Genomic DNA, 24,363 nt, shown 5'->3' with positions numbered 1-24,363 from the left:
TAAAGAGACTCACTAAAGGCTTAATAAAGTGACTCTGTCAAGAGTATATCTACTCTCATTGAAAGTCAGCTTGCTCTTCCTTTAAGTATTCTACATAAAATCAGCAGGTTAGTACACACCCTTATTCAGCATTTGCCTGATTTTGATGATCATAATCTGTATGTTCATTTTCTGTACTGTAATCTAGTTTAACACAGTGAATATTCATACATTTTCATCCCTCATCCTACATGTTCCATCTAATATCATTAACAAGACACATTCAGATAAGTTCATAAGATGTAAACTACAACCTTTCTGCTAAGTGTGAAAAGATATCCTTTTATTATGAAATAGATACATTTCTATTATAGGTTGAATCCCATGTTAGCAAGCCTAAGCATCTGTTTAAAATGATTATCTTCAGAACCAAGTACATGTTTTAAAAATATGTTAGGCAGAGCTTAATATGGTAAACTCTTAATTTTCTTAATTTGACAAAAATGGACAGAAGGCAAAATGAAAAACAATTTATTTCCTCAGTGTTTTATCCACTGTCAATACTGTATCTTTGATGCAATATATTTGCAAAAAAAAAACCAATCTCAGCTTTTAGTTTCCATTTTAAACAACTACAGTATTTACAAGCTGTTCAGAATAACAAACACTCAGACATGCGCACGCACACACACACTCACGGACATACGGGAGTACATATCTCTGGTTTATACTGAATGCTGGTAGAGGCAATGAATACTTCCAGAGCCCATCATCAGAAAAGGGAAACCCACTCTCCTTCCTCCCACCTACTTTCCTGGAATCATTTTCATATTCTTCCTTCCATTTCCTCATGCAGAGCTCATTGCCAGACTTGTATAATGTTAAGGTAATCATTTTTTACAATTTATTTTTAGTTAAATTATAGTAAGCTTTTTTAAAAAAAGCATAAGCAGACACAATTTTCCCATTTCTATTATTTTGGTTGTAGAATCAAGCTTCATATATAAAAAATCATGTTATACTACAATTACACTAAACCCAAGAGTCATCTGGAGCAGCCATCTCATTTTTCCACTACTTCTCTGCTTTAAATTTCAAGGTATCGCCCCATTCTGTGCAAATAACCTGCAGGAATTCATCCTTATTACAATCTTAGGTGACCTTTCTTCCTGCTCCACTGAATCATAAATTCTCAGGTACAGAGCTGAGGCACAGGGAAAAAAGGTATAACCCTATATAATAGGTGTGTCTTAGAACAGAGCGGTCATGTAACCTTATGAGGACAATCAGCTCTGGTGCCCCAAAGAATGTTACGCTGCTTCCATAAAACAGTACATAAGGAAGTTCAGCTCACAAATAGAACTTATTTTCTCTAATTCAGAAAGAACACATTGGCTGATAGGCAATAGAGAGAAATTCTTATCAGAAGTGATTCTTGACAAGATGACTCAGGTGAGGTGATTCAAAGCAGAAAATACACCTCTGTTTCAAGAAAAATTAATACTTCAACTCACATACCTATCAGATCTACTTGTACAATAACGAACTTCTTTCCAATCACAGTTCTCACCTAAATAAAAGGCCTAGGTATATATCAACCAGATTGTTTTTTTTAAAAAAAAAAATAAGAGAAGTGAAGAAAAGAGAGGCTAGTTTTTTAATACCTTATTAAAAAAAAACTATACATATCAACATAATATTAATGTTTATGCTGCACAAATACATCATAATGTCTAATTTTCCTCTTTTTCCAGATTAATAAAACTCAACTTCCATGTAAGACCAAAACAAAGTTCAAAGTCATGGGTTCCAAATATCATCTTCTTAAATGACACTGTTCTCTTCATGTATTTTGGAATTAAAGGAAAAGCTTCTAGAACAAAAATGGATGTTTTACACCTCATCTGAACAAGGTATGCTAACAAAAGTCAAAAATTGACTGGGTCTGTGTCTAAGCAAAGTAATTTTATGTGATTATAATATACTACAGAAAAGAACAAGAATGAATATTGAGAAATTTAAAAAAAAGGGGGGGTGAGGTTTCGTCCATATTCATGAGAAAGTGATGAAAATAAACACAAAAGCAATTCACATTGTGGGCAGCAACTTATAATTCTGCAGCTAGTAAACAAATTCAAATGATTCTCATGGAACACTATTGCCATCTTTTTCTCAAGTCACATATTTACGAAGAAAGATTTTTGCGAGTTAACTAAGAGAAAATGATCACTTTAGCCTCGGGGCAAATCATAAGTTTAAAAGGCTCAGCTCTGGATGAACATGACTCAGTGCAGCAATCGACCAAATGAAGAATTCCTAAGCAGGGGCCCAGGGCTGCTGCTCAGAGGCAAAGGGGAATTCATTAAGGCTAAGCTACCCTTGCTTAAATGTGAGGCTGGTTTTTTATATTTTGATATGAGATGGAAAAGTAAACCAACCCAGGAAGAAAAATACATCTTTTTAATGAGCTGACATTAAAGCTTATATTTTCACTGCCTGACATTTGGTACACAGAGTAATTTTCCATATTTCGCTCAAGAGAGAAATCTTGTCTGACTAATTCTATTTCAAGGATTAGTAGAAGTATCTCAGATATACTTGAAATACTAAGAAAAATACTTCACATATAATGGAAGTTAATCTCCCAGTAATGGAAACTCAAAGAAGGCAGAACACTGATGAAGTCTGTTCAATAATTTCCTGAAAGGTAATTAATCTCTACTTCTCTTAAAAATAGAGAGCCTCACCACCTACACTCTCAGACCTCTTAAATATCAACATATTAATCTAGGCTTCTGGAAAAATTATAGTTCTTTAGAAAAAAGTCAACATATAAAATTGTATCAAGTATTGAAAAATGGTGTAAAAAAAGGGTTTACACCAAGTTATAAACTGGAAGATTAACCAAAAATTTGAGTTATAAAATGATTTTTACCACTAAATAAGAATAACCAAAAAACAAAAAAAAAAGCTAACCATTTATAACATACTCCAGAACTCTAAATAAAAATCAAACAAGAAAAAACCCCAGAAAACTATCAATAAAACTATTTAAAACAATGAAAAAAGTTTAAAGTGTTTTAATTACATATTTTTACTTTCAAATTAAGGAACTCTCAAAGTTTTGGCAACTGTGAACTAAAGATGCCAATACGTGTATATTGGAGTCTTATATGTTGATACTAATGAAAAAGGCTACGCAGGGAATCTTAATGAATAGCTTACTACCCTCCAAGGGAGTGTGGTGTAGTGGGGGACAGGGTTAAATAAGACATGTATAATCGATTTAATTACTGAAAGTGTGTATATTTCTCTATTACAGTTCAGGTCAAATTATTCTTAAGACATGAATCCTTCCTTAATTATCAATACTTCCCCAGATGCAAATATTAGAAAAGTATTATGATTTTAAAAATACTACAAGTTTTAGACTTAAAAAATAAGAACAGGGCTCCTTTTAGGATTCCTAATTAATAAAACTACTAAAAGATAACAAAATTCAATTTGTTTTGAGAAAACAGGGTACCTTTGTATAAAGGTTTAATAAATTAGTTGGCCAAAAGTTTCTCAACAATAAGTTTTGCAGTGTGTGAAGTCTGGAAACATCAACACGAGGCACACTGGCTCCTGAATAATCACAAAAATTTAAAATTGGAAAAAGGAAAAGAAAAAGGTTTTGGAGTGAAAATGCAATCAGACGGTATATATTAGCTGTTTACTTAGTTTTCATTCCTTCTACTGAAGTGTCATGCTATACTGTAAGATCTACATTAGAATGACCAAGAGAAACAGCTTCTCTCTCCTGTCTCAGAAAGATAACTTCAAACCCACACTGGTTGACAGAGTAGCCACTCAGCACATGTGGCCAGCAAGTACCTGAGATACGGCTAGTTCCACAAGCTGAAACTGGAATACTCTGGATGTAACAGATTAAATAAACTGTATGACTGAAATTAACGTCACCTGCTTCTTTTTACTTTTCATTCACGGGGGCAGGCAGATGGCTGCTCCTAATGCTCACACGTACATCTTCTTTGGAGTGTCACACAAAATGCGAAAAGTCTTCTGAAGGATTTAAAAAGTGCCACATGTTGAAAATGAAATCTAAACTGCAGTTCCCACCTAGACCAACTGTAAATTTGAGTTATATATTTCCCTGAATACATACATTAAAAAAAAAAACCAATAAAAGTTATGAGACAACATATGAGTTAATTTCATCACAGATATAAATATTCCAAATTACAGCTACACACTATAAATCACAGGAAATAAAATTCAAGTCACAGAACAAGAAGAGAGGAGGGAAAGAAAAAGCAAGGTTATTAAAGTGGGATATAATGATAAAAACGGCACCATTTGGATAATTTTGTTTGAAAAAATTTTACTTGATTAACTGAACTGCACGTGAATGACTTCAAGAGCTAAGAACTCTTAAAAGGCAATCAATCCTTTCTTTAAATTCCTGGATGTTCATCTTCTTCTTTGAAAAGCAAAAGCGTTTTCTTCCCAGAACTGACCCCAGCAGAACTTGCCCAGGTGGGAGAAGCAGGGTGGCCGGGGTGCTCCTGGTGCTGGAGCCCATCTGAAGTGTGGACACGGAAGCTGGCAGGAGTGTTCACGGGACCGAGTCACTGACTACTGGCTTTGGGAAACACCAGCAATGAAGCCATGTGTATCTTGAGATGGAGTACTCATTTGAAAGGAAACAATTGGTGGACTGGCATGAAGTACAGACTAAAGAAGAGTGAGCAGCACTGTTCCTGCTACGTATATTTATAAGGAAAGGGAAGGGGTTAATCCCAAAGGCAATTTAAATAATGGTATTTTATTTTTATATATAAATAAATGTTCTGAGAAATCTCAGACTTTAGTGCATTGTAAAAAATTAGTGCAGTTTTTTTCATTAAAGTTTTTAGCGCTCAAGGAATAAGATAAATCTGTCTGTTCATAGTCTCTTTCACTGTACATTAAACTTTTATACTGCTATGTGTCAAACTGAAGGTTTCTACACTTGTTTCTAAAAATCAAGGTAAATGGATTTCATGTTTTATGACAAAACATGGCAATTATTTTTGGCAAAGAAATTAGAAAAATATGAGATTGTAGTTTAGAAATCAAGAATTTGTTGATTTAAAGCATAGGCAATGCATAGGAAAAAACTTTTAAGGATCTATTTTAACAGAACTTTATCCTTCATGCAAAATGTTTTCTCAGCAGCTAACTTAAAAAAATATTTCAGCTTTATTTGGGGATGGAGACAGTGATGGGAGTCAGGGTGAAGGAGAGGTGCTTAACCAAGCCCACTCTATGTTCAAGTCTCTCCTACAGGATCAAAGTGATAACTGCAGGCATCTTCTGCTCTCTCCTCTTTTTTTTCTTTCCCAACATCTTGGAATTTTGAGGGAAAAGAAATGAAGTTATAAAACACTGGTTCACACTTCAGCCCCAAGTTCTAGTACCCCAGTTTCAATTACAGTCACATATTTATCTTCAATCTGGACCAGAAGTACTGTCTTGTCGATGTGGGATCTAGTACCTGGATCTCTGCTGCAAGGCACCCATCGGTGAATCACCTGATGATTTAGAACAAAACAAGCAGTTAGTGGCAGAGACCTTGAATACACTCATAGACTCTATCCTTACAATTAGAGGCAGTAATTCAGTTTGATAATTAAGCATAAGTACATAAACCAGCTAAAAACATGCATACAGGCTACAAAAAGTCAGGGCACCAGCTTCAGAAGAACTTACATGGCCTTCCATGCCCTCCTGAGGACTCCAGTCCTTCCAGCTATTCCTCCCAGCTTTTAACCGAATACCCTCATCAGGCCACTGCAGCTCTTTCCTTTTTGACAGGTTGATTCCATCCAGAATTTGACCGGGATCCACAATCTACATTGTAAATAAATATGAATCATTTCCAATTCATTATTTCCTTGAAGATGAATAATTATATAATTTCAAACAGAATTTCTTTCACAGTACTCTTTGTGTCCACATTCTCCACTGCCTATAATGCAATAAAAAACAACCTAAACAGCCATGTGAGTTCCTTTTAGCCTCCCGGGAGACCTTACTGCCATGGCCACGTAACTATGGCTGAAGAGGGAAGAAATATCACCAGTGAAAAACTGCTTGCTTTCAGTTTTTACATTGGCAGAAACTTTTTTTGCAACATTCACAAATGTTCTTCCTTCAGACTAAGTAGTATAAGGTGTGTTTTCACAGGAGTCTTTCACTCAAAACACAAGAAATCAAAACCGGGAAGGAGAAACAGTGGAAGAAGAACGCTGGGCTTACTCACTTGGACTCTGTAAATCACCTCCCCCTTTTTGGCATGGGAGTTATTGGCAGGGCTTGAGGTGCTGCCGGGCTGCAGGTCAGCGGCACAGCTCTGGCCGCCGTCTGTCCCGAGAAAGCCCACGAGGGTGTGATGCTTGCAGGCGGGGATGCTTTGGCTGGAGCTGCTGGAGGAAGGCAAGCCGAGCGGCACGCAGGCCGGGCCGCTCTGACTGGAGGGCTCCATCTGGTTCACCATAGACAGGCGGGACTGGATGGACGACGGCAAGTTGCGAAGCGATATCTGGCTGGTGGAGGAGCGCCGACAAGGCACAAACCCCGTGGTGGACATCCGGAGAGACGAGTGTCGGCTGCTGTAGCAGTAAGAGGACTGGCTGGCCACGGAGGCCCGCGCGGGGGACTGCCGGGCCAGGCCGGACTGCACGGAGTGGGAGCTGTGGCTCATGCCTGGGGAGGGAGAGACAGCAGCAGCGCTCATTCTGGGCGGAAGGACACCAGCACCATCGGCTCTTCTGTAGCTTCTAGGACCGCCTCCCTGAAGCCTCTCACCACAAATTAGCTGGTGAATTTACTGAACTTAACATTTATACCTGAAACTTTTAAAGCTGTTGAAAAGAAATAAATATCTGAGGTCTTTTTTTTCGTGTGGTTCTTATAATTTTCATTTGCTGAAGCTTTTTAAAATCCAAATTCTCGGCCATATGAAAAACACAATTAGGTACTCTATAGGAAATAGCAGGATTTAGGGTTGAGATAAATCCTAAAATTTCTTTCACTCAAATATTTCAGAATAACATGAGTACCTCTTCAATACATCAGAGATGAAATAGTTCATGGAAATGAGACAGAAATATTTATTAAGGATCTACTATGTGGTAAGCTCTGTAACTATTTCTCAAAGTAGAGTATTAATGCCATTTCAATCTACTGCAATGACAAGTTATACTATCTACAGAAGAACAGAGATGCATCACTGCAATATGCATGTGTATTAGGGATCACTACTGAATATGATCAATGATACTGAATAGCAGGTTCTTCTGTGTCCTTTTTCTAATGGCTTGACAGAATTCTTCAGATTTGTGAAGAGTGGTGTGAAGATTACTGGAAAATTATTACTAATTATACTGAAAAATAATTACATGTGCTTTTTATCTGAAAGTTAAGAAGTGCTAATCAGAGTTAAGAGTAGAAGGTACATTTAAAGCAGCACAGTGGCAGTTTTAGGTTTTCACTCGGAAGTTAAAAAAGAACAAACAAAATGTTGATCACACACCTATTTAGAGTCTTAACAACTTCAGTGCTGTAACCTTTTTTTAAATTGAAGTAAATGGTTTAAAATTTAATCTGATTCATGTTCAACATTGGGGAAAAGGACAATGCTGATCAACCAACCAGCCATCTGAGAATGGATGAAATCTGGCCTGCATACCAGGTAAGATTATGGCTCTCATGTAAAAGGCAAATTAGTAAAAGAATACCTTCCTTTGGGATAAGGAAAACTTTCTTAAATAGGATACAAAAAATTGTTAATCATAAAGGGAAAGATTAGTGAATTGCTCTACACAAAAATTAAGAACTTCTCATTAAAAAAAGACAAGCCCACTCTTCACAGGAAGAGAAGAGAGAGCCAAGATACAGAATGGGAAGAGCTATCTTTGGTACAGAAAACTGACAAAAAGCTCAACCCAGAATATACAAAAATAAACAGGAAAAAGATATGGACTTTCCTAGTGGTCCAGGGATTAAGAATCCTCCTACCAGTGCAGGGGACAAGGGTTTGATCCCTGGTCCAGGAAGATCCCACATACCATGGAACAATGAAGCTCTTGAGTCGCAACTATGGAGCCCACGCACCCTAGAGCTCTGCTCTGCAACAAGAGAAGCCACAGCAACGTGAGCTGGTGCACTGCAACTGGAGAGTAGCTACCACTTGCCAAAACTAGAGAAAGCTCACACGGAGAACGAAGATCCAGTGCAGACAAAAATAAATTAATTAAAAAAAAATCTCAAAGATAAATAAGAAAAAGATAACCAAATAGAAAAAAGGGCAAGAGACTTAATATTACTTCAGAAAGAAGAGATGATAAACTCAAAAGTTTCCAACTGCAGGTATTAGCGGAATGCAAATTAAAACAATGGAGCTACAAACAAAGGAGAAGCCACCCCCCTTCTCCTTTCTCTCTGAGAGCAGGGAGCAGAGCTGGGAACATTCCTATGTATGACTGGTCAGAGTACCAACTGGTTTAAAAAAGGAAGTCTAGAAAGATTTTTGGCATTTTGTATCATGAGTCTTAAACATCTTCATAAACTTGTTTTGATTTCATTTCTCAAGTTTCCAGCCCAAGGAAAGAATAAGGGATTATAATGCAAAGATTTATATACAAAGTTATAATATGTAGAAGAAACCAAATCATTGTTCAATAGGCGAGAAATTACATAAATTGTATTAGTTATGTATGATTAGCCTTTAAAAATGGTACTTCCAAAGAAAGGTTATTTTTAAGTACTATATATTTATATACATAAAATGATTAATATAGACAGGATAACGGCCCACTGGGAATCAAACAAAACACTCTGCTTACATATTTCCAAGTAGGTAATGTGGCATCCTCTTTACACACACATACCACCGGAACCCCACAGATGAGGGGCTGACGTCCCACACAGAATTTTGGTTCAGATTACCTAGGGTAGGAGGGTAGGATGTGACAGGAGGATGAAGTCCCGCTCCGGGTGCCTGGCCTGGGTTTCCAGCGCTTCCTTGGGAGGCACTGCTGTGGGGATCGCTGGCAGTTGTCGCACTGTTACTGGTGCTGGAGGGCCCACCTCCGGTATCGGGATCTTCGATGTTGCCACCACTGTTACATCCGGCACCACAACCTTTCCTTAACCTAGGAACAAACACCGGAGGAGGAGGCACTGTCCCGAGGCCACATCAAGATAGATATTTTCTCCTTTTTCTAGCTATTCTAAACATTTAACGCTACTAATGTTCACCTTTGAAAGTCTTCATGGGAGAGTCAACATCAGGAAGCAAAAAACTCATGTTTTCATATTGCCCTCTTAAATTCACTGACTCCATTCTTAACTGACTTCACTTTTATACACTCTATCACCTTTCCTACATCGTAATGAAGAACTGCACATAACAACTTGTTCCATTAAGATCTCAGATGGAAATAGAATTCTTGCCACTGTATACAACCCACGAAAACCTAAGTGATTTAAATTAAATGCTGTAGCAAACTGAAGAGAGCTGCTTGAATAATTTTTCTTCTTCTTTTTTAAAGTGTAAAGTTTAAACTCTCTCAGTTTGGCACTGAAAATCCTGCACCCCAGAAAACCACTCAGTCCTGAGCAAACAAGGCAATTTCAACACAACACCTATTTTTCAAAGAGAAATCTTCTTTGAACACTATCCTGGTTTGTGTCCTTCCTCCTGTTTGAATAGGGGTTGATGTTAAAATGGTGAAATTTTACTTTAATGCTGGAGGAATTTTAAAGCACCTGTTTTAGAGTTCATTGCTCTAATCCTGTTTTTCTTAAGTTCTGATATTTAAAGGTCTGAACAACTCTTGATCTGCAATTTTTCTTTACCACCCATCAAACTATGATGTTCCTATACCACACATCATAACTTATTAGACAAAAGCCAGAGGAAAAAACTCCTGTGCATACTTGAGGACATTACATATTTCAGACTTGAGTGCTACTTGTTCAAATGGCAGCAGGATCTCTGCACTGCACGAGGAGGAGCTTCAACACGGACAGCGTGCTCCCCCTACTGCTTGAATGGAACACGAAAAGAATGCAATCAACCTGCATGAGTTTCTTTCCTTTTTCTCTAGTTTGCCCTGTTAGATGACCCACACATTATAATAGTGACAATATGCTGCAATAGAGTTTAAAAAAATTAAAGAGAGGGAATTATTCAAGATTCTATTAAATGCTAGAGCAGTGGTTCCTGACCAGAGTTGTGCGTTAGATTTATCTAACAAGAGTTTAAAGATACACATACTCAGACTCTACTTCCTAAAGCTCAGCTGTAACAAGCTTTTATTGCACCACGCCAGCTTTTTTCTTCTAAAGCGTTCCAGGTAATGCTAACGCGCAAGGTGTAGGTCAGGCAGGTCAGGACACACCACTGCTGGAAAGGCAGCCCTCTGGCTCACCTGTGCCAAGTAGACACGATGAAGTTTCTGATGTTTCCCAAGCTGATGGGGCCCCCGAGAATTGCTTTAAGCTGTTCATGGCTGTCAGAGTAAGAAGTTGTCAGGGGTGAGACAAAGATCGGGTAGCCAATAGGTTGATCACAGGATGAGTTTATCATGTTTCTCAGGGCTTGCTTGGCATTCTGGATGCTACCTCTCTCTGGGTTACGGTTACGCAGGAAAACAAGCTCCTGCTGCTGCCCTGCCCAAAGGCCTCGGACACACTCCTTATTCACCTGAAAATCAGAACACACAGGAAGTAGGTTAAGGGGCTAAGAATAAAATCTATATAAATAGAAGAGCAGCAATGGGAGGGATATGAAAGACATTACAATAACCAGCTGTGAAAAGCAGGAAACAAATATAAGTAGGTCACATCTGAATGGGAGTTAACCATTTCCCACCATCATTAGGTTGTTAAATAATAAGCACCTACAGAGCTCTTCCCTTTGCTGTCTTGTAAAAATATCGAGTAAAATGTAGTCTATTTAGTTTTCTAAATAGGTGAAGCACTGAATGCTGTAACTGAGATAACAGGTATTTTTGACAGAAATGAGAGGTAACAAGTATTTAGAGTTGAAAGGATATTTGTGATTTCATGGCGGGGGGGGGGGCGGTTGATTCAATGAAGAAACAAGTAAACCATTTCAACTATCAAAATAAAATTTCAGAGATTACGCCTCCTACAGTCTTAAGACGTTTAAAAAAACAACAAAACAAACCAACCAAAAAACAGGTTAGAGCGAACCATTTATAGTGAGCTACTGATCACTATCAAGTACAAGTTATAGTTTTATTTTGTGACCTAGGAATCATATCATATTAGCAATACAGGGCTGACATTTTCAGAAGAGATGCTGCCCAAACAGCACGTATAACAGGCAAGAGACTGCCAAAACAGAAATAAGGAAAGGTTTTAAGTCACATGAGAAAACTTCAGAAGACAGAGTACATGACTAACAAAATAAATTATTAAGTGCTCATAAACAATAAACATCAATGTAGTATGGTTGTATGTTTTTGTTTTCTGTGAAAGAATTTCATGACTTTTTAAGTCTGGATAAGGTTCTCTAAGTTCTACTGTTTTCAGAGGCAGACAAGGGCCTCCAAACCTTACTTTAATGACCCTGAAGCTCAGGTAGCGTCTGTTGAGCATGATGATCTTGTACTCGTTGGTGCCATCGTCCATGACATGCCGCAGAGCGAGCAGGGAGGGCGAATTGGCAAGCACTGCACTCCGCCACGCAGGGTCACCTTCGTGGGCGATGACGAGGTTCTTCTCGTGGGATACAATGGCTTCGTAGAGCACAGTGGGGTCATCATATTCATCCGGAGAAGTGAAATGGTCCTATATACGGAAATAAAGATAGACCTGTATTTCTAGGAAAATTAGAGAATGACTTCCAAGATGATGAAAGCCTCTGTAAAACTAAATCAGTTACTAAATTATGTCTTAAAAACTGGCTTATGTATTTCATTATCAGCATGTGTTAGTATTATCAGAGGTAAATGATTGATTCTTAAATTTATTCAGGTTAGGAATTAGCTCATTACAGCTCTACTACTTCTGCAAATTCCTCAATTCAACCCTACCTGTCCTCTAAGTTTTATTAGCTAAACCATTTTTAGTTCCAATTTATATATATTTTGTTTACCTCATTCAATTTGGTTTGCATATCTTCTTTTTTTTTTCCTGTTAAAGGATTATCTCACCGTTCAGTTCAGTTCAGTCGCTCAGTCGTGTCCGACTCTTTGCGACCCCATGAATCACAGAACACCAGGCCTCCCTGTCCATCACAAAGTCCCGGAGTTTACTCAAACTCATGTCCATCGAGTCGGTGATGCTATCCAGCCATCTCATCCTCTGTCGTCCCCTTCTCCTCCTGCCCCCAATCCCGCCAAGCATCTCACCGTTAAAGCTACATAAAAGGTCTCTAAATTATGTTTCTTTTTAACTAGGTGCTTTTCACTTAAAGTCTCATCTCTAGGATGCTAACGATATACAATTTTTTATCCTGCCTCTCATCTAGTTAAGATAAGGCTCAAAACTATGAGCTCTGAGGACAAATTAAGGGTCCTAAGTCCTAAAGAAGCTAGGTCTTCTTGGTCTTAGCAACTACTCATTTACTTGGTAAGTTGTTATTTAATATTTGTCACATGGGAGACTCTATGGCAGATAGCTTGGATGAAACAATGGAGTATATGAAATGTATTAACACTTCCCATTCAGAAACCCCAAAATTAACAGGGGATACAGGATATAAACCCCAATAATCATAACACAATTTGGAATTTCTGAATTGGTATGTTATTAAGGAAACACAAATACTATATTGGCTGTCTTCATATTTATGGTTAAGAGGCTGATAAATTTTTACATCCAGGTAAAGTAACTCATTGTGCTCAGGCCAACTGACTGGAGTGTGTGCTATCTGGAGGTGAGACGGTGAGAGCAAGAAGACGATATCCCCAAGGATGCACCTCCAGGTCTGGAGGGTCACTGACATGAGAATAACGGAAGTCTTCATTGTACATGTGGGTACATAGTGTACAAAGTTCTCCAACACATGATCTCACCTAACTTGTACAATCTTGTCAAGTAGGTTGAACAGATAATGCCAGCATTTGACAAATTTGGAAACTGAAGCTCAACGAGGCTTAAGCTGGGAAAGATTGAGGGTAGGAGGAGAAGGGGGCAATGGAGGATGAGATGGTTGGATGACATCACTGACTCAATGGACATAAGTTTGAGCAAACTCCAGAAAATAGTGAAGGACAGAGAAGCCTGCAGTCCACAGGTCACAAAGAGTCTGACGTGACTTAGAGGCTGAACAATGAGGTTTAGAAAATTAGTATATGATTGTAGTGCCAGAAGTTGAATACATTTTTTGAGTATTTTTTCATTCTGACATAAGATGCTCTCCTTCAGCAAGATACTCAGGGAAGAAATGACATCCTTGGATTAGTACTATTTGTACAATTATCTGAATAGAAAATAAAAGTGCAGAGACAAGCAATAAACACATTCTTAGTAAAATGGACACAAAGTCTGAAAACATTAGGCATGCCAAAAGTGGAGATTGTTCATTCCTGTCCAAGTATTTATTTTCATTGGGCTTGAAATGGTTGAATGAATATGTAAAGTTCTATGGACATCATTCAGCAGTGTTTTACTGATAAATATTTGAAACAAGCAGAATGTCCATGAATAGAGAAAGAGCTGAATAAACAGAGTAAAAATTACACTCTGGAAAACTACAGAGTCATTAAAAAAAAGTGAAATGCCTCTACAGGTGCTAACTTAGAAGGTGTCCACATTATACTAACTGGGAAAAAAGCTTGCACCCCAGATCAATTTACACAGCACGACTACATTTTTAAAAAGGAAAATATGTATAAATATAGTTGAAAATGTATGAATGAACTTGGGGAAAGCCGAGAAGATAGGCATCCAATTATTGGCAGTAACTGCTTCTTGAAGTATTGTATGATGGTATGGGATGACAGAAGATGCTTATTCTCAGGAGATGTTTACTTTTCATTGTTTTCCATTAGTTTTCCAATAAATAAAAAGAGATAATATTTCCAATTCTAGGAAAAGTTTTCAGAAGCATTTTAGAAATACACTTGAGAAGTTATGAGAAGATGCATAGGAAACACTATTTTTTTAAAACGATGCAACTCATGTAAAACTCACTGGCTGCCAAGTACTGTGCTAATAAGCAATGAGGATATAAAGATTACTAAGACACTATCATTGTCCTCAAGGAGATCACAGGTTAAGATTTTCATTATGTATCTCTTGTAAACCAAGCTAGACTTTAATTGGTGTATTTTAGCTCTAACAACCATGTAAACTCCCTTAAAGACACAAGTGGGAAAAAAAAAATAAGGAAGTAAGCTGTTTTACAAAATGATTAGAGTACAAGAGAGAACACATGAAAAGGGAGATTTACTTAATTTCTCTCAGTTTTGGCTAATCTTCAGCTACAAAACTGTGAGTAAAATAAATCTCTGGGCTATGGGTGATTATGTGGATGAGAACACTGATACATTACAGAACACTGTAAAATTAAATATTATACAGATAACAGTTTTAATTTCTAAAGTAAAAACAGAATTAAAAATTTAAAAGCACCCTATCAGAGACTGTGTCTGAAACAAAGGTTAACAGAAATTTTATATATTTAGCTCTCTGGAAAAAGAATCTTTTTAAAAAGAATCAGTTGAGGTATAATTTACACATAATAAATTGCACCCATTTTAAGAGCTCAGTCAGACGCACTTTGACAAATGTGTAAACCTGTGTTAACCACTGATACAATCTAAATATAGACTATTTCTGTCATTTCAAAGTTCCTTCCTGGCCTCTGGCATTCAATCTCTACATCCCAAGCAACCACTGATCTGCTTTCTGTCACTACAGATTAGTTTGGCCTGTTTTAAATTTTACCTAAATAAAATAATACAATAAGCATTCTTTTTACACCTGACTTCTCTTACTCTGTATAATATTTGATATTCATTCTTCCTGTGGCATCTAACAGTAGATCATGTATATTTATTGCTAAATAATATTCTATCTATTGATGAGCACTGGAATTATCTGCAGCTTTGGGCTCTTGGGACTAGAACTGCTATGCACACGTGGGTAAGTCTTTGGGTGGGCATACGCTTTCATTTTCTTGGGTAAATATGTGGAAGTGGACTTGCTGGGTCACATGCCAAGTAGTATACATGTGTACTAACACTTTAACATAGAAGCCTTTTGTGGATTTTCATGGGTTCAAGGGAACTCTGGAGATGAACAGCACTGATTTACACATCTATCTTTTCCTGGTCCGAGAGTCTCTCACCAGCAACCCACTGTCACAGTGATATTCAGTGAATGGCTGTTGCTTGTTACTTCACAGGTCAATCTCACTCTTCTCCAAGGTGTATGTGGATCACAGAACTTCTCCAGGCTGCCTCTGTGTTCTCATCCTCTCCCCTCCCTCAGCACTCTAGAGCCCTGGGTTCCCAAGTCCACCTCCTTAACCGTTCCCAATCTGTCACTGTTGCTGTCAATCATGGCTAATGATGACAGTGCGCTGGACTCAACTGTGTTGGGCCTGATTATAAGGTAGAGAACCACTGTCACAGGCTAAAAACACATGTAAGGAAATGGATTGGAAGCACCAGGCAAGAGCACTTATAGGGAGGGACAGGGATCAGAAAATACAGAGAGTCTGTGCCCCAGTTTCCTCTCTGCGAGATGGAGATAAAATATCGGTTGTGATGTTTAGAATTAAAGATGTCTGTCAGGAGCTGTTAAATAATTATGCTACATTAAAGAGTATTTCATACGTAGCAGAAACACAATATCTTCTGAGAAATTGTTAAGTTTTAAAAACATTTTAATAAAAATCATTATCTTTTTCTTTAAAATACACTGAATTTTGTCTTGAAACTCTAAAGCCAGTCTGATGATGGACAATTCTGTTGCTGTTGTTCAGTTGCTAAGTAGTATCTGACTCTTTCTGACCCGATGGACTGCAGCACACCAGGCCTCCCCGTCCCTCACTATCTCCTGGAGTTTGCCCAAGTTCATGGCCATTGAGTAGGTCATGTCATCCAACCATCTCATCCTCTGCCGCCCTCTTCTTCTTGATCCCGAATATTTTTTTCCCCATCATCCTCAAAACAGTATACTTTTCACAGAAATTTTCAAATGCTATAGTCTATGTTAGTAATGCTTCTAAATAACACAGGATGTTAACTTCATTCCATTAGGTCATGGTAAAATCCTCTGAAGGGTAATCCAGCTTTTGTTTGGCAGTCAGGGGCGTCCACACTCAAGCACAGCGGTGCATTTAATGAGTACTGTCACGTGCTCTCTTCAGATCTCATCACAGCCGTCATGTGGAACGATAAGGGTAGCAAGTGCCAGTACCTAATTTCAAAATACATTCTTAAAGGGGCCCACGGCTTTAGATTTGCATTGGGGGGGTCTCATTTTCATTTTATTACCTTACTAGGATTATTTAATTAAGGCTGATTCTGTCCTAACCATCATTTATTCTATAAAACATGGTAAATGAAGCTCATAGTTAAGTAATACCAACACGTGTAAGACTCCTGAGATGTTGTTATATTGCACTGGGAATCAACCAACATTTACCCACAGAACAGGCATGAATTACAGTCACCTGAGAACAGGCATGAATTACAATCACCTGAAGTCAAAGCAACCATTACGGGGGCCCAAGGCTTTTATTTTCAATTTGTCACTGCTTGTATTGTTCTTCAAGTTCATGCCCAGGTCACTCTCTCCTATTACTATTCAAATTCACTGTTACACACACCGTTTCAGGCTTCTAAGATTTAATATCATGTCATGAATCACGTTTTTCTTTGTCTCAAATCATTATTTTTCAAAAGGCTATCCTAAGGAACACAATTTGGGAGTCGAGTGAAGAAGCACCACTAAATCCAGCAGTCCATGAGAAATCCCCCCTCTTACCTGATGAAGCTTAATGGACATGCGAATCCCAGGGACTACCACTTTCCTCAGCAATTCCATGTCAGCAAAGATCCACTCGTCCCGAATTGAAGAAATACGGAAATCTCCCTTAAACAGGGCATGCAATCCATAGAGGAATGACTCTAAATTACTGTTAAGATTGGAGATAAAAGTTTACATATTTTGACAAAGGTCTTCCATTACACTGATTCTAACATCTGGTTATGCATCAGAATCATCTGGGAGTGTTTTGAAGATACAGACGCCAAGAACTAACATCAGCACCCCTGAATCAGAATCACAAGGGTCAACGCTCTTTGCCCTGGACCCTTGTTTATGAACTACTGTAACAGTGAGTCCCAGAACATAATCAGAAGGTAAAGACTCTGTAACTTAAAAGTAAGGAGGGCCTAATGGAAAACTTGAAGTAATCAGAAAAGAAGCGTTATGTGGCATTTCTTAATTCTAATTCAACTGGGTGTTCACAACAAGAAATCCAGTTTACATTTAGAATCCCCAAATCTAGCGTACCATTATATGAATATAAATGTTCCAAGCAAAGATTGAAAGGAGAAAAATAAAAATAAAAGGAGGTGAACTGTTAGAAAAATAGATGTATATGGAAGACACCAATCATATGAGTTATTTTTTAAATGTCTTAAATTATTAAATTCTCATTATCTGTAGCTACCCACACGTGTGAATTTTAAAAGTTAGTTCTTTTAACCACTTAGAATTCCACTGTGTTTACTAAAAAGATATATACAATATCTGAAGAAACATTTGTAATAAATTAACATAGAATGTTTCCATTAAAAACCATTTCAGATTTTGGTTATAGAGCTTCCCAGTTTGTTTTTGAAAACAGCAATGCCTTCCTTACCTGGACATATGGTGGGATGCAGTTCCCAAAGCTCTCCGTCCCAGAACACAGAGTCCATAACAAAGAGTCACCAGAGATGAATCTTTGTCCACATCCAGTGGCTTTAAACAAACAAACAAAAAAAAGCAAGAAAGAAAACAAGGAACAGAGTGAAGGGGATCGAAAGTCACAAATTTCTGCTTATAAAATGAGCAAGTCGTGGGAATGTAATGCATAGCATGGTTGATTCCAGCTTATTAATACTCTACTGCATATCTGACAGTTACTAACAGAGTAGATCTTGTAGGTTCTCATCACAAGGAAAACATAATTCTGTAACTGTATGATGAAGGATGTTAACTAGAGCTGTTGTGATCATTTTGCAATATTTACAAACATCAAATCATTATGCTATATACCCAAAACTAATTAATGCTGTATATCAATCACACCTCAATAAAAAAAGAACAAAAGAATGTTACTTATCAGAATGGTATATGAGTATTTGACAAATCAGAAGAATCTATTTAAAAAATCAGACAGGATAAGGAACTCAACTAGTATATACTTACTATCTCCTCAAATATAAGTTCTAATGAAAAGAAACAGCATAAATTGAAGTATGAATGTGTATAAAGAGGTAATTTGGAATCTTTAAATAAACCTAATGCTTTATAATAATACTGGAACTAAAAAAAAAAGGCTGTATTAGACTGTTAGGATCTTAGCTAAACGTCTCAAAGTACTTGCTAATATACATCATTACTGATACTGCCCTCTCCTGAAATATTCTGTTTATTAATTAGTTACTTTTGGACTTAACCTGGCAAGCATCAGTGACAACAGCATTAGCCTATCAGTGACTATAACCACATTAAAGAAAATTAAATTGATGTCTATAAAATATTGCTTTCCTTCAACCTTTTAATTCTTTCAACAATTGCATACCTTTATTACTGACTATTAAATATATATTATCTATAAAAGTGTGTATTAATTATATATATACACACAAACAAAATGGTATACCTTATATAATACTAAAGAGAATCTTGGTAGCATCTCAATTAATGAGAAACAATCGAATGCAGCGGTTCTCAAAGTGTAATCCTGGGATGCAACAGAATTATCACCTGGGAACTTACTAGAAATGCAAATTCTAGAGCCATTTCAGACCTGTGAAGTCAAGTTCTGGAGGTGGGGTCCACCTATCACACTCCCATCACATTCTAATGTACGCTAAAATTGCAGAATCATGGATCTAGGGCTTTAATGAGCTTACTTATTCAGTATTTTTCAATGATATATATATATATATATATATATATATATATATATATATGTATTTATCTGATTTTATAAACCATTAACATAAACAGAAAAGGCCAGCTAAGATACTAGCTTAATTAATTTTTAATTATTACTGGGTTCAGTTCAGTTCAGTTGCTCAGTTATGTCCTACTCTTTGCGACCCCATGAACCGCAGCATACCAGGCCTCCCTGTCCATCACCAACTCCCAGAGTCCACCCAAACCCATGATGCCATCCAACCATCTCATCCTCTGTCGTCCCTCTCTCCTCCTGCCCTCAATCTTTCCCAGCATCAGGGTTTTTTGAAATGAGTCAGCTCTTCACATCAGGTGGCCAAAGTACTGGAGTTTCAGCTTCAACATCTGTCCTTCCAATGAACACCCAGGACTGATCTTCTTTAGGATGGACTGGCTGGATCTCCTTGCAGTCCAAGGGACTCTCAAGAGTCTTCTCCAACACCACAGTTCAAAAGCATCAAATCTTTGGCGCTCAGCTTTCTTTATAGTCCAACTCTCACATCCATACATGACCACTGGAAAAACCATAGCCTTGACTAGATGGACCTTTGTTGACAAAGTAATGTCTGTGCTTTTTAATATGCTATGTCTATGCTGGTCATAACTTTCCTTTCAAGGAGTAAGCGTCTTTTAATTTCATGGCTGCAATCACCATCTGCCGTGATTTTGGAGCCCCCAAAAATAAAGTCAGCCACTGTTTCCCCATCTATTTCCCATGCAGTGATGGGACCGGATGCCATGATCTTAGTTTTCTGAATGTTGAGCTTTAAGCCAACTTTTTGACTCTCCTCTTTCACTTTCATCAAGAGGCTCTTTAGTTCTTCTTCATTTTTTGCCATAAGGGTGATGTCATCTGCATATTTGAGGTTATTGGTTTTTCTCCTGGCAATCTTGATTCCAGCTTGTGCTTCCTCCTGCGTTTCTCATGATGTATTCTGCATAAAGTTAAATAAGCCGGGTGACAATATACAGCCTTGACGTATTCCTTTTCCTATTTGGAACCAGTCTGTTGTTCCATGTCCAGTTCTAACTGTTGCTTCCTGACCTGCATACAGGTTTCTCAAGAGGCAGGTCAAGTGGTATTCCCATCTCTTTAATAATTTTCCACAGTTTGTTGTGATCCACACAGTCAAAGGCTTTGGCATAGTCAATAAAGCAGAAATAGATGTTTTTCTGGAACTCTCTTGCTTTTTCGATGATCCAGCGGATGTTGGCAATTTGACCTCTGGTTCCTCTGCCATTTCTAAAACCAGCTTGAAAATCTGGAAGTTCACGGTTCACATATTGCTGAAGCCTGGCTTGGAGAATTTGGTTAATTTTAACTGTAAAGGAGATCCTATGTCTCTTTCTTTTCTGTCTCCCTCTCCCCCAGACCCAGTCAACTCTATATGCTGAAAATGTACTGCTTCTGTTAAAGGGAAAAAAAATTTTTTTTTAACTTAGCTCAGGCTTCTGCAACTGGTCAAGATAGAGTAATAACCACACTGCTGCTAAAGCTGAAGCTCTAATACTTGGGTCACCTGACGTGAAGAGCCGACTCATTGAAAAAGATCCTGGGAGAACAAGATGGTGGAGGAGTAGGTGGACTTGGAGTAAATCTCTCTCCACAATACATCAGGAATACACCTTCAGACACAGAAGTGCATGCAGAACGCCAGCTGAGAGTGGACAGGGGTACCTGACCAGTGGAAAAGAATGTATAGAACCACGCAAAACTCAGTAAGATGAAGGAACTAGGGGGAAAAACAGGAGTGTTAGTAGGGCTGGACCTGCCCTCAGTGGGTGAGGGAAGTGAAGCAGGGATCCAATCCCCACAATGGGGCAATTCTCTGAGTCAGAGGAGAAACATTCAAGGGTGAGAATAAAACAACTGATCTACAGCAGCCTAAATTGGAATCAGACAGTCCCTGCCGCAGCCATACATATCCCGGACAGGAACGCTGGTCTCCTGGAAGGTGCAGTGGCTGGGAGCTGGAGTTTAGGGATTGTGGAGCGATTCCAGAGCGAGGGCTGCCAAGGGGATGTGAAGGAGGAGGTGGTGGTGGGAAATGTCTGTGGAGAAAAGTCGGGCAACCATGGAAGCAAGGCAATACTGCCGAGTCACGTGTTGGGGGTGGAGCCACCACCACAGTCTCTCTCCCCACACCGCCAGCATCTGCAGCTGAACAGTAGAGAGGCTGGCTCATCAAACACCTGACACGCTGAACTACAGAGCAGGACCCCACCCAGGGGGCCCCTCTATGTGCCTGACCTGCCAATTTACAGAGTAGGACCCAGCCAAGGTGCCCCTTTAAGTGCCTGACCTGCCAATTTACAGAGCAGGACCCCACCCAGGGGTCCCCTCTATGTGCCTGACCTGCCAATTTACAGAGCAGGACCCCAGCCAGGGTGCCCCTTTAAGTGCCTGACCTGCCAATTTACAGAACAGGACCCCACCCAGGGTGCCCCTCTATGTGCCTGACCTGCCAATTTACAGAGTAGGACCCCAGCCAGGGGTCCCCTCTATGTGCCTGACACACCAAAAAACAGAGAAGGACCCCAGGCAAGGGAGTTAAGTGCCTGAATGGGCAGAGCTATGGAGAAAGGCTGGCCAAAGAGGCCTTCTGATCGTCAGCTATAAGAGGCTCCGAAAAAAGACTCTGATAGAGCTATAACTCCTGCAGTGGAGGCAGTCCGTGTCCCTGCACACTTTGGGCCGCCCGGCTCCCCACAAACCAAGCAGCTGCACCACCTTCACACTCAACTCTCACTGGGGCAGAGCTGCCACAGGCAAAAAAAAGTCGTGTACCTATGCTTGCAGGGTCACTTGATCGTGTCCAACTCTTTGCAAGCCTGTAGACTGTGGCCTGCTAGGCTTCTCTGTCAGGGAGAGGGGTTCTCCAGAATATTGGAGCATATTGGCCAATACTGGTTGCCATACCCTCCTGGAGCCCTATATTTCCTGCTGCCCTAGCCACCAACTCCCGAGTATCTGGTGCTGCCAGAACCCCTGTGACCCAAGCAGCTGCACCACCTCCAAACCTGGCCCTCACAGAGGCAGACCCAAGTCCTCCAGGGCAGCATCAGGAGCAAGCCCCAGTGGACGACCCACACGTAGAGGTGCAAATAAAACCACAATTGAAATCCAGGGGCAGTGTGGCTAAGGAAGAAGACCCAAAACCTTCCCACCAGCTGTACAAGCTGCAGATTAAATCCACACGATCAACTAGGCAGACTCTGTTGTCTATGGAATACATTAAAGGGCATTGAGAGCTCCCACAAAAGAAAATGCACTAGCTCTGATAGCTGTGGACACTGGAGGCAAGAACACACAGGAGCAGGACCAGATTAGAATCTGAGCTGCCCACAGCAGGTCCAGAGATCAGCACAGGGTTGGAGGGCACCCTAGGGAGGTGAGCTGGACTGTGACTCCCAGCGAGGGAAAGGACTCTGACAGCAGTGACTCAAGAAAAACATTATTCTTATGTTTTGACTTGTTCTGTAGATTCTTTTGGATTTTTTTCCTTTTTTCCTCCCCCTCTGTTGTAGTTGGTGATTTTACTGGCACTATGAAATCCAATTAGGCTTTTGAGCTTTTTTCCCCCCGCAGTCACATTTTTTATTGTTGTTATAAACCTCTGCCTCTATGTTGGGCTTTTGCAGTTCTGTGGGGTTTTCCTTTTTTTCCTTTCTCTGTTTCTAATTTTAATTTTTTAAACCCATTATTATTTGTTCTACATGTATGCCTTTGTTTGCTTCTCCTACTGTTCTCCTCCCCTTGCAGTTAATCTTTAACATATATAAATCTTTATCTACCTCTTATAACTTTGCATATCTATGCTTTCTTTCTTTGCTATTCTTTCTTCTCAAAATATTTGCTAGTTTTATGTTCATTGCTTTATTCCCCAATTGGCACCTTGCTTTGGTTTTGTTTTCCAGTTTGTGCTTTAGTTAGTTTTGTTCTGGTAGATAAAATTTTTAGTTTCCTTTGTTTGCTGGGTCAATCTATTGTACTTTATTTTTGCTGGACTGTTTTGCTTTTGCTTATGGGTGTATACATATATGTGTATATTCAGTCACACTTTTTATTGTTATAAACCTCTGCCTCTACGTTGGGCTTTTGCAGTTCTGTGGAGTTTTCCTTTTTTCTCCTTCTTTTTTATAATTTTAGTTTTTAATTTTTTAAAACCTATTATATGCTTTCTACATTTATTCCATTGTTTGCCTTTGCTACTGTTCTTTTCCCCTTGTAGTTAATCTTTAATATAAATCTTCTTCATCTACCTCTACTTAACTTTCCATATCTATTCTTTCTTTTTCTTACTTTCCCTTCTTCTCAACATATTTATTAGCTTTGTTTTCATTGCTTTATTCCCCACTTGTCACCTTGATTTAGTTTTGTTTTCCAGTTTGTGCTTTAGTTAGTTTTTTTCTTAACTGGCAAATATAATTTTCGATTTCCTTTGTTCACCAGATCAATCTACTGTACTTTATTTTTATTGGACTGTTTTGACTTTGCTCATGGGTGTCTATGTGTATATTCCATTATTTTAATTATTATTTGCCTGCTTTTGTAACTACCATTTGTCTGGGGTTCATCTCTGGTTTCTCGTTTTTTTGGATATTTAGTTTAATCTCACTTAATGCCATAAAAAATCACTTGTGGAATCCTCCTTCCTGACAAGAGATCAAGCCCTGAGCCTTTGGAGTGTAAGCACTGACTTCAAGACACTAGACTACCAGAGAACTAACCCTAGAGAGTATCAAATAGTGAGAACTCACACAAACAAAACCATCTGAATAAAGACCCAGCATCACCCAACCACCAGTAGCACCCTGTGCAGGACACCTCATCTAAACAACAAACAAAACAAAAACACAAACAAAATCATCAGCAGAGAATATTACCACCTCACTCAGCCTCGCCCATCAGAGGAAAAACAAACAAAAACTCAATACAATCTCACCCTATACGAAGCTTAGACAAACCACTGGACCAACCTTAGGAGGGCAGAAACCAAAAGGAAGAAAGAATTCAACCTTCTTCAAGGAAAGAATTCAACTTTTCTTGACGCCTGGAAAAGGAGACCTCAAATACAGTAAGTAAAAAAAAATAATAATGAAAAGGCAGAGAAATACTACACAAATGAAGGAACAAACTAGAAACACAGAGGTCCAAATAAATGAAGAGGA

At 38.8% G+C, this 24,363-nt stretch overlaps 1 protein-coding gene across 5 annotated transcripts in view; it reads right to left on the bottom strand.

The window, feature by feature from the left end:
- Positions 1–493: 493 nt before the first annotated feature.
- Positions 494–24,363, bottom strand: part of PCNX1 (pecanex 1) — a 175,995-nt gene continuing 152,125 nt past the window's right edge. For all 5 annotated transcript variants that reach the window (XM_065941703.1, XM_065941705.1, XM_065941704.1 and 2 more), the window contains 8 exons: positions 17,885–17,985; positions 17,002–17,152; positions 11,617–11,847; positions 10,461–10,735; positions 8,974–9,179; positions 6,287–6,729; positions 5,734–5,874; positions 494–5,555 (listed from right to left, as the gene is read on the bottom strand). In XM_065941703.1, coding sequence (XP_065797775.1) covers positions 5,415–5,555; positions 5,734–5,874; positions 6,287–6,729; positions 8,974–9,179; positions 10,461–10,735; positions 11,617–11,847; positions 17,002–17,152; positions 17,885–17,985 — 1,689 coding nt within the window. In that variant the 3' untranslated portion in view covers positions 494–5,414. The remainder of the gene's footprint in view (positions 5,556–5,733; positions 5,875–6,286; positions 6,730–8,973; positions 9,180–10,460; positions 10,736–11,616; positions 11,848–17,001; positions 17,153–17,884; positions 17,986–24,363) is intronic.

This window comes from Muntiacus reevesi, chromosome 7 (genome assembly GCF_963930625.1).
Source record: "Muntiacus reevesi chromosome 7, mMunRee1.1, whole genome shotgun sequence".
Lineage (NCBI taxonomy): Eukaryota > Metazoa > Chordata > Mammalia > Artiodactyla > Cervidae > Muntiacus > Muntiacus reevesi.
The sequence above is the reverse complement of the archived record's forward strand: the minus strand, read 5'-3'. Positions and strand labels throughout refer to the sequence as shown.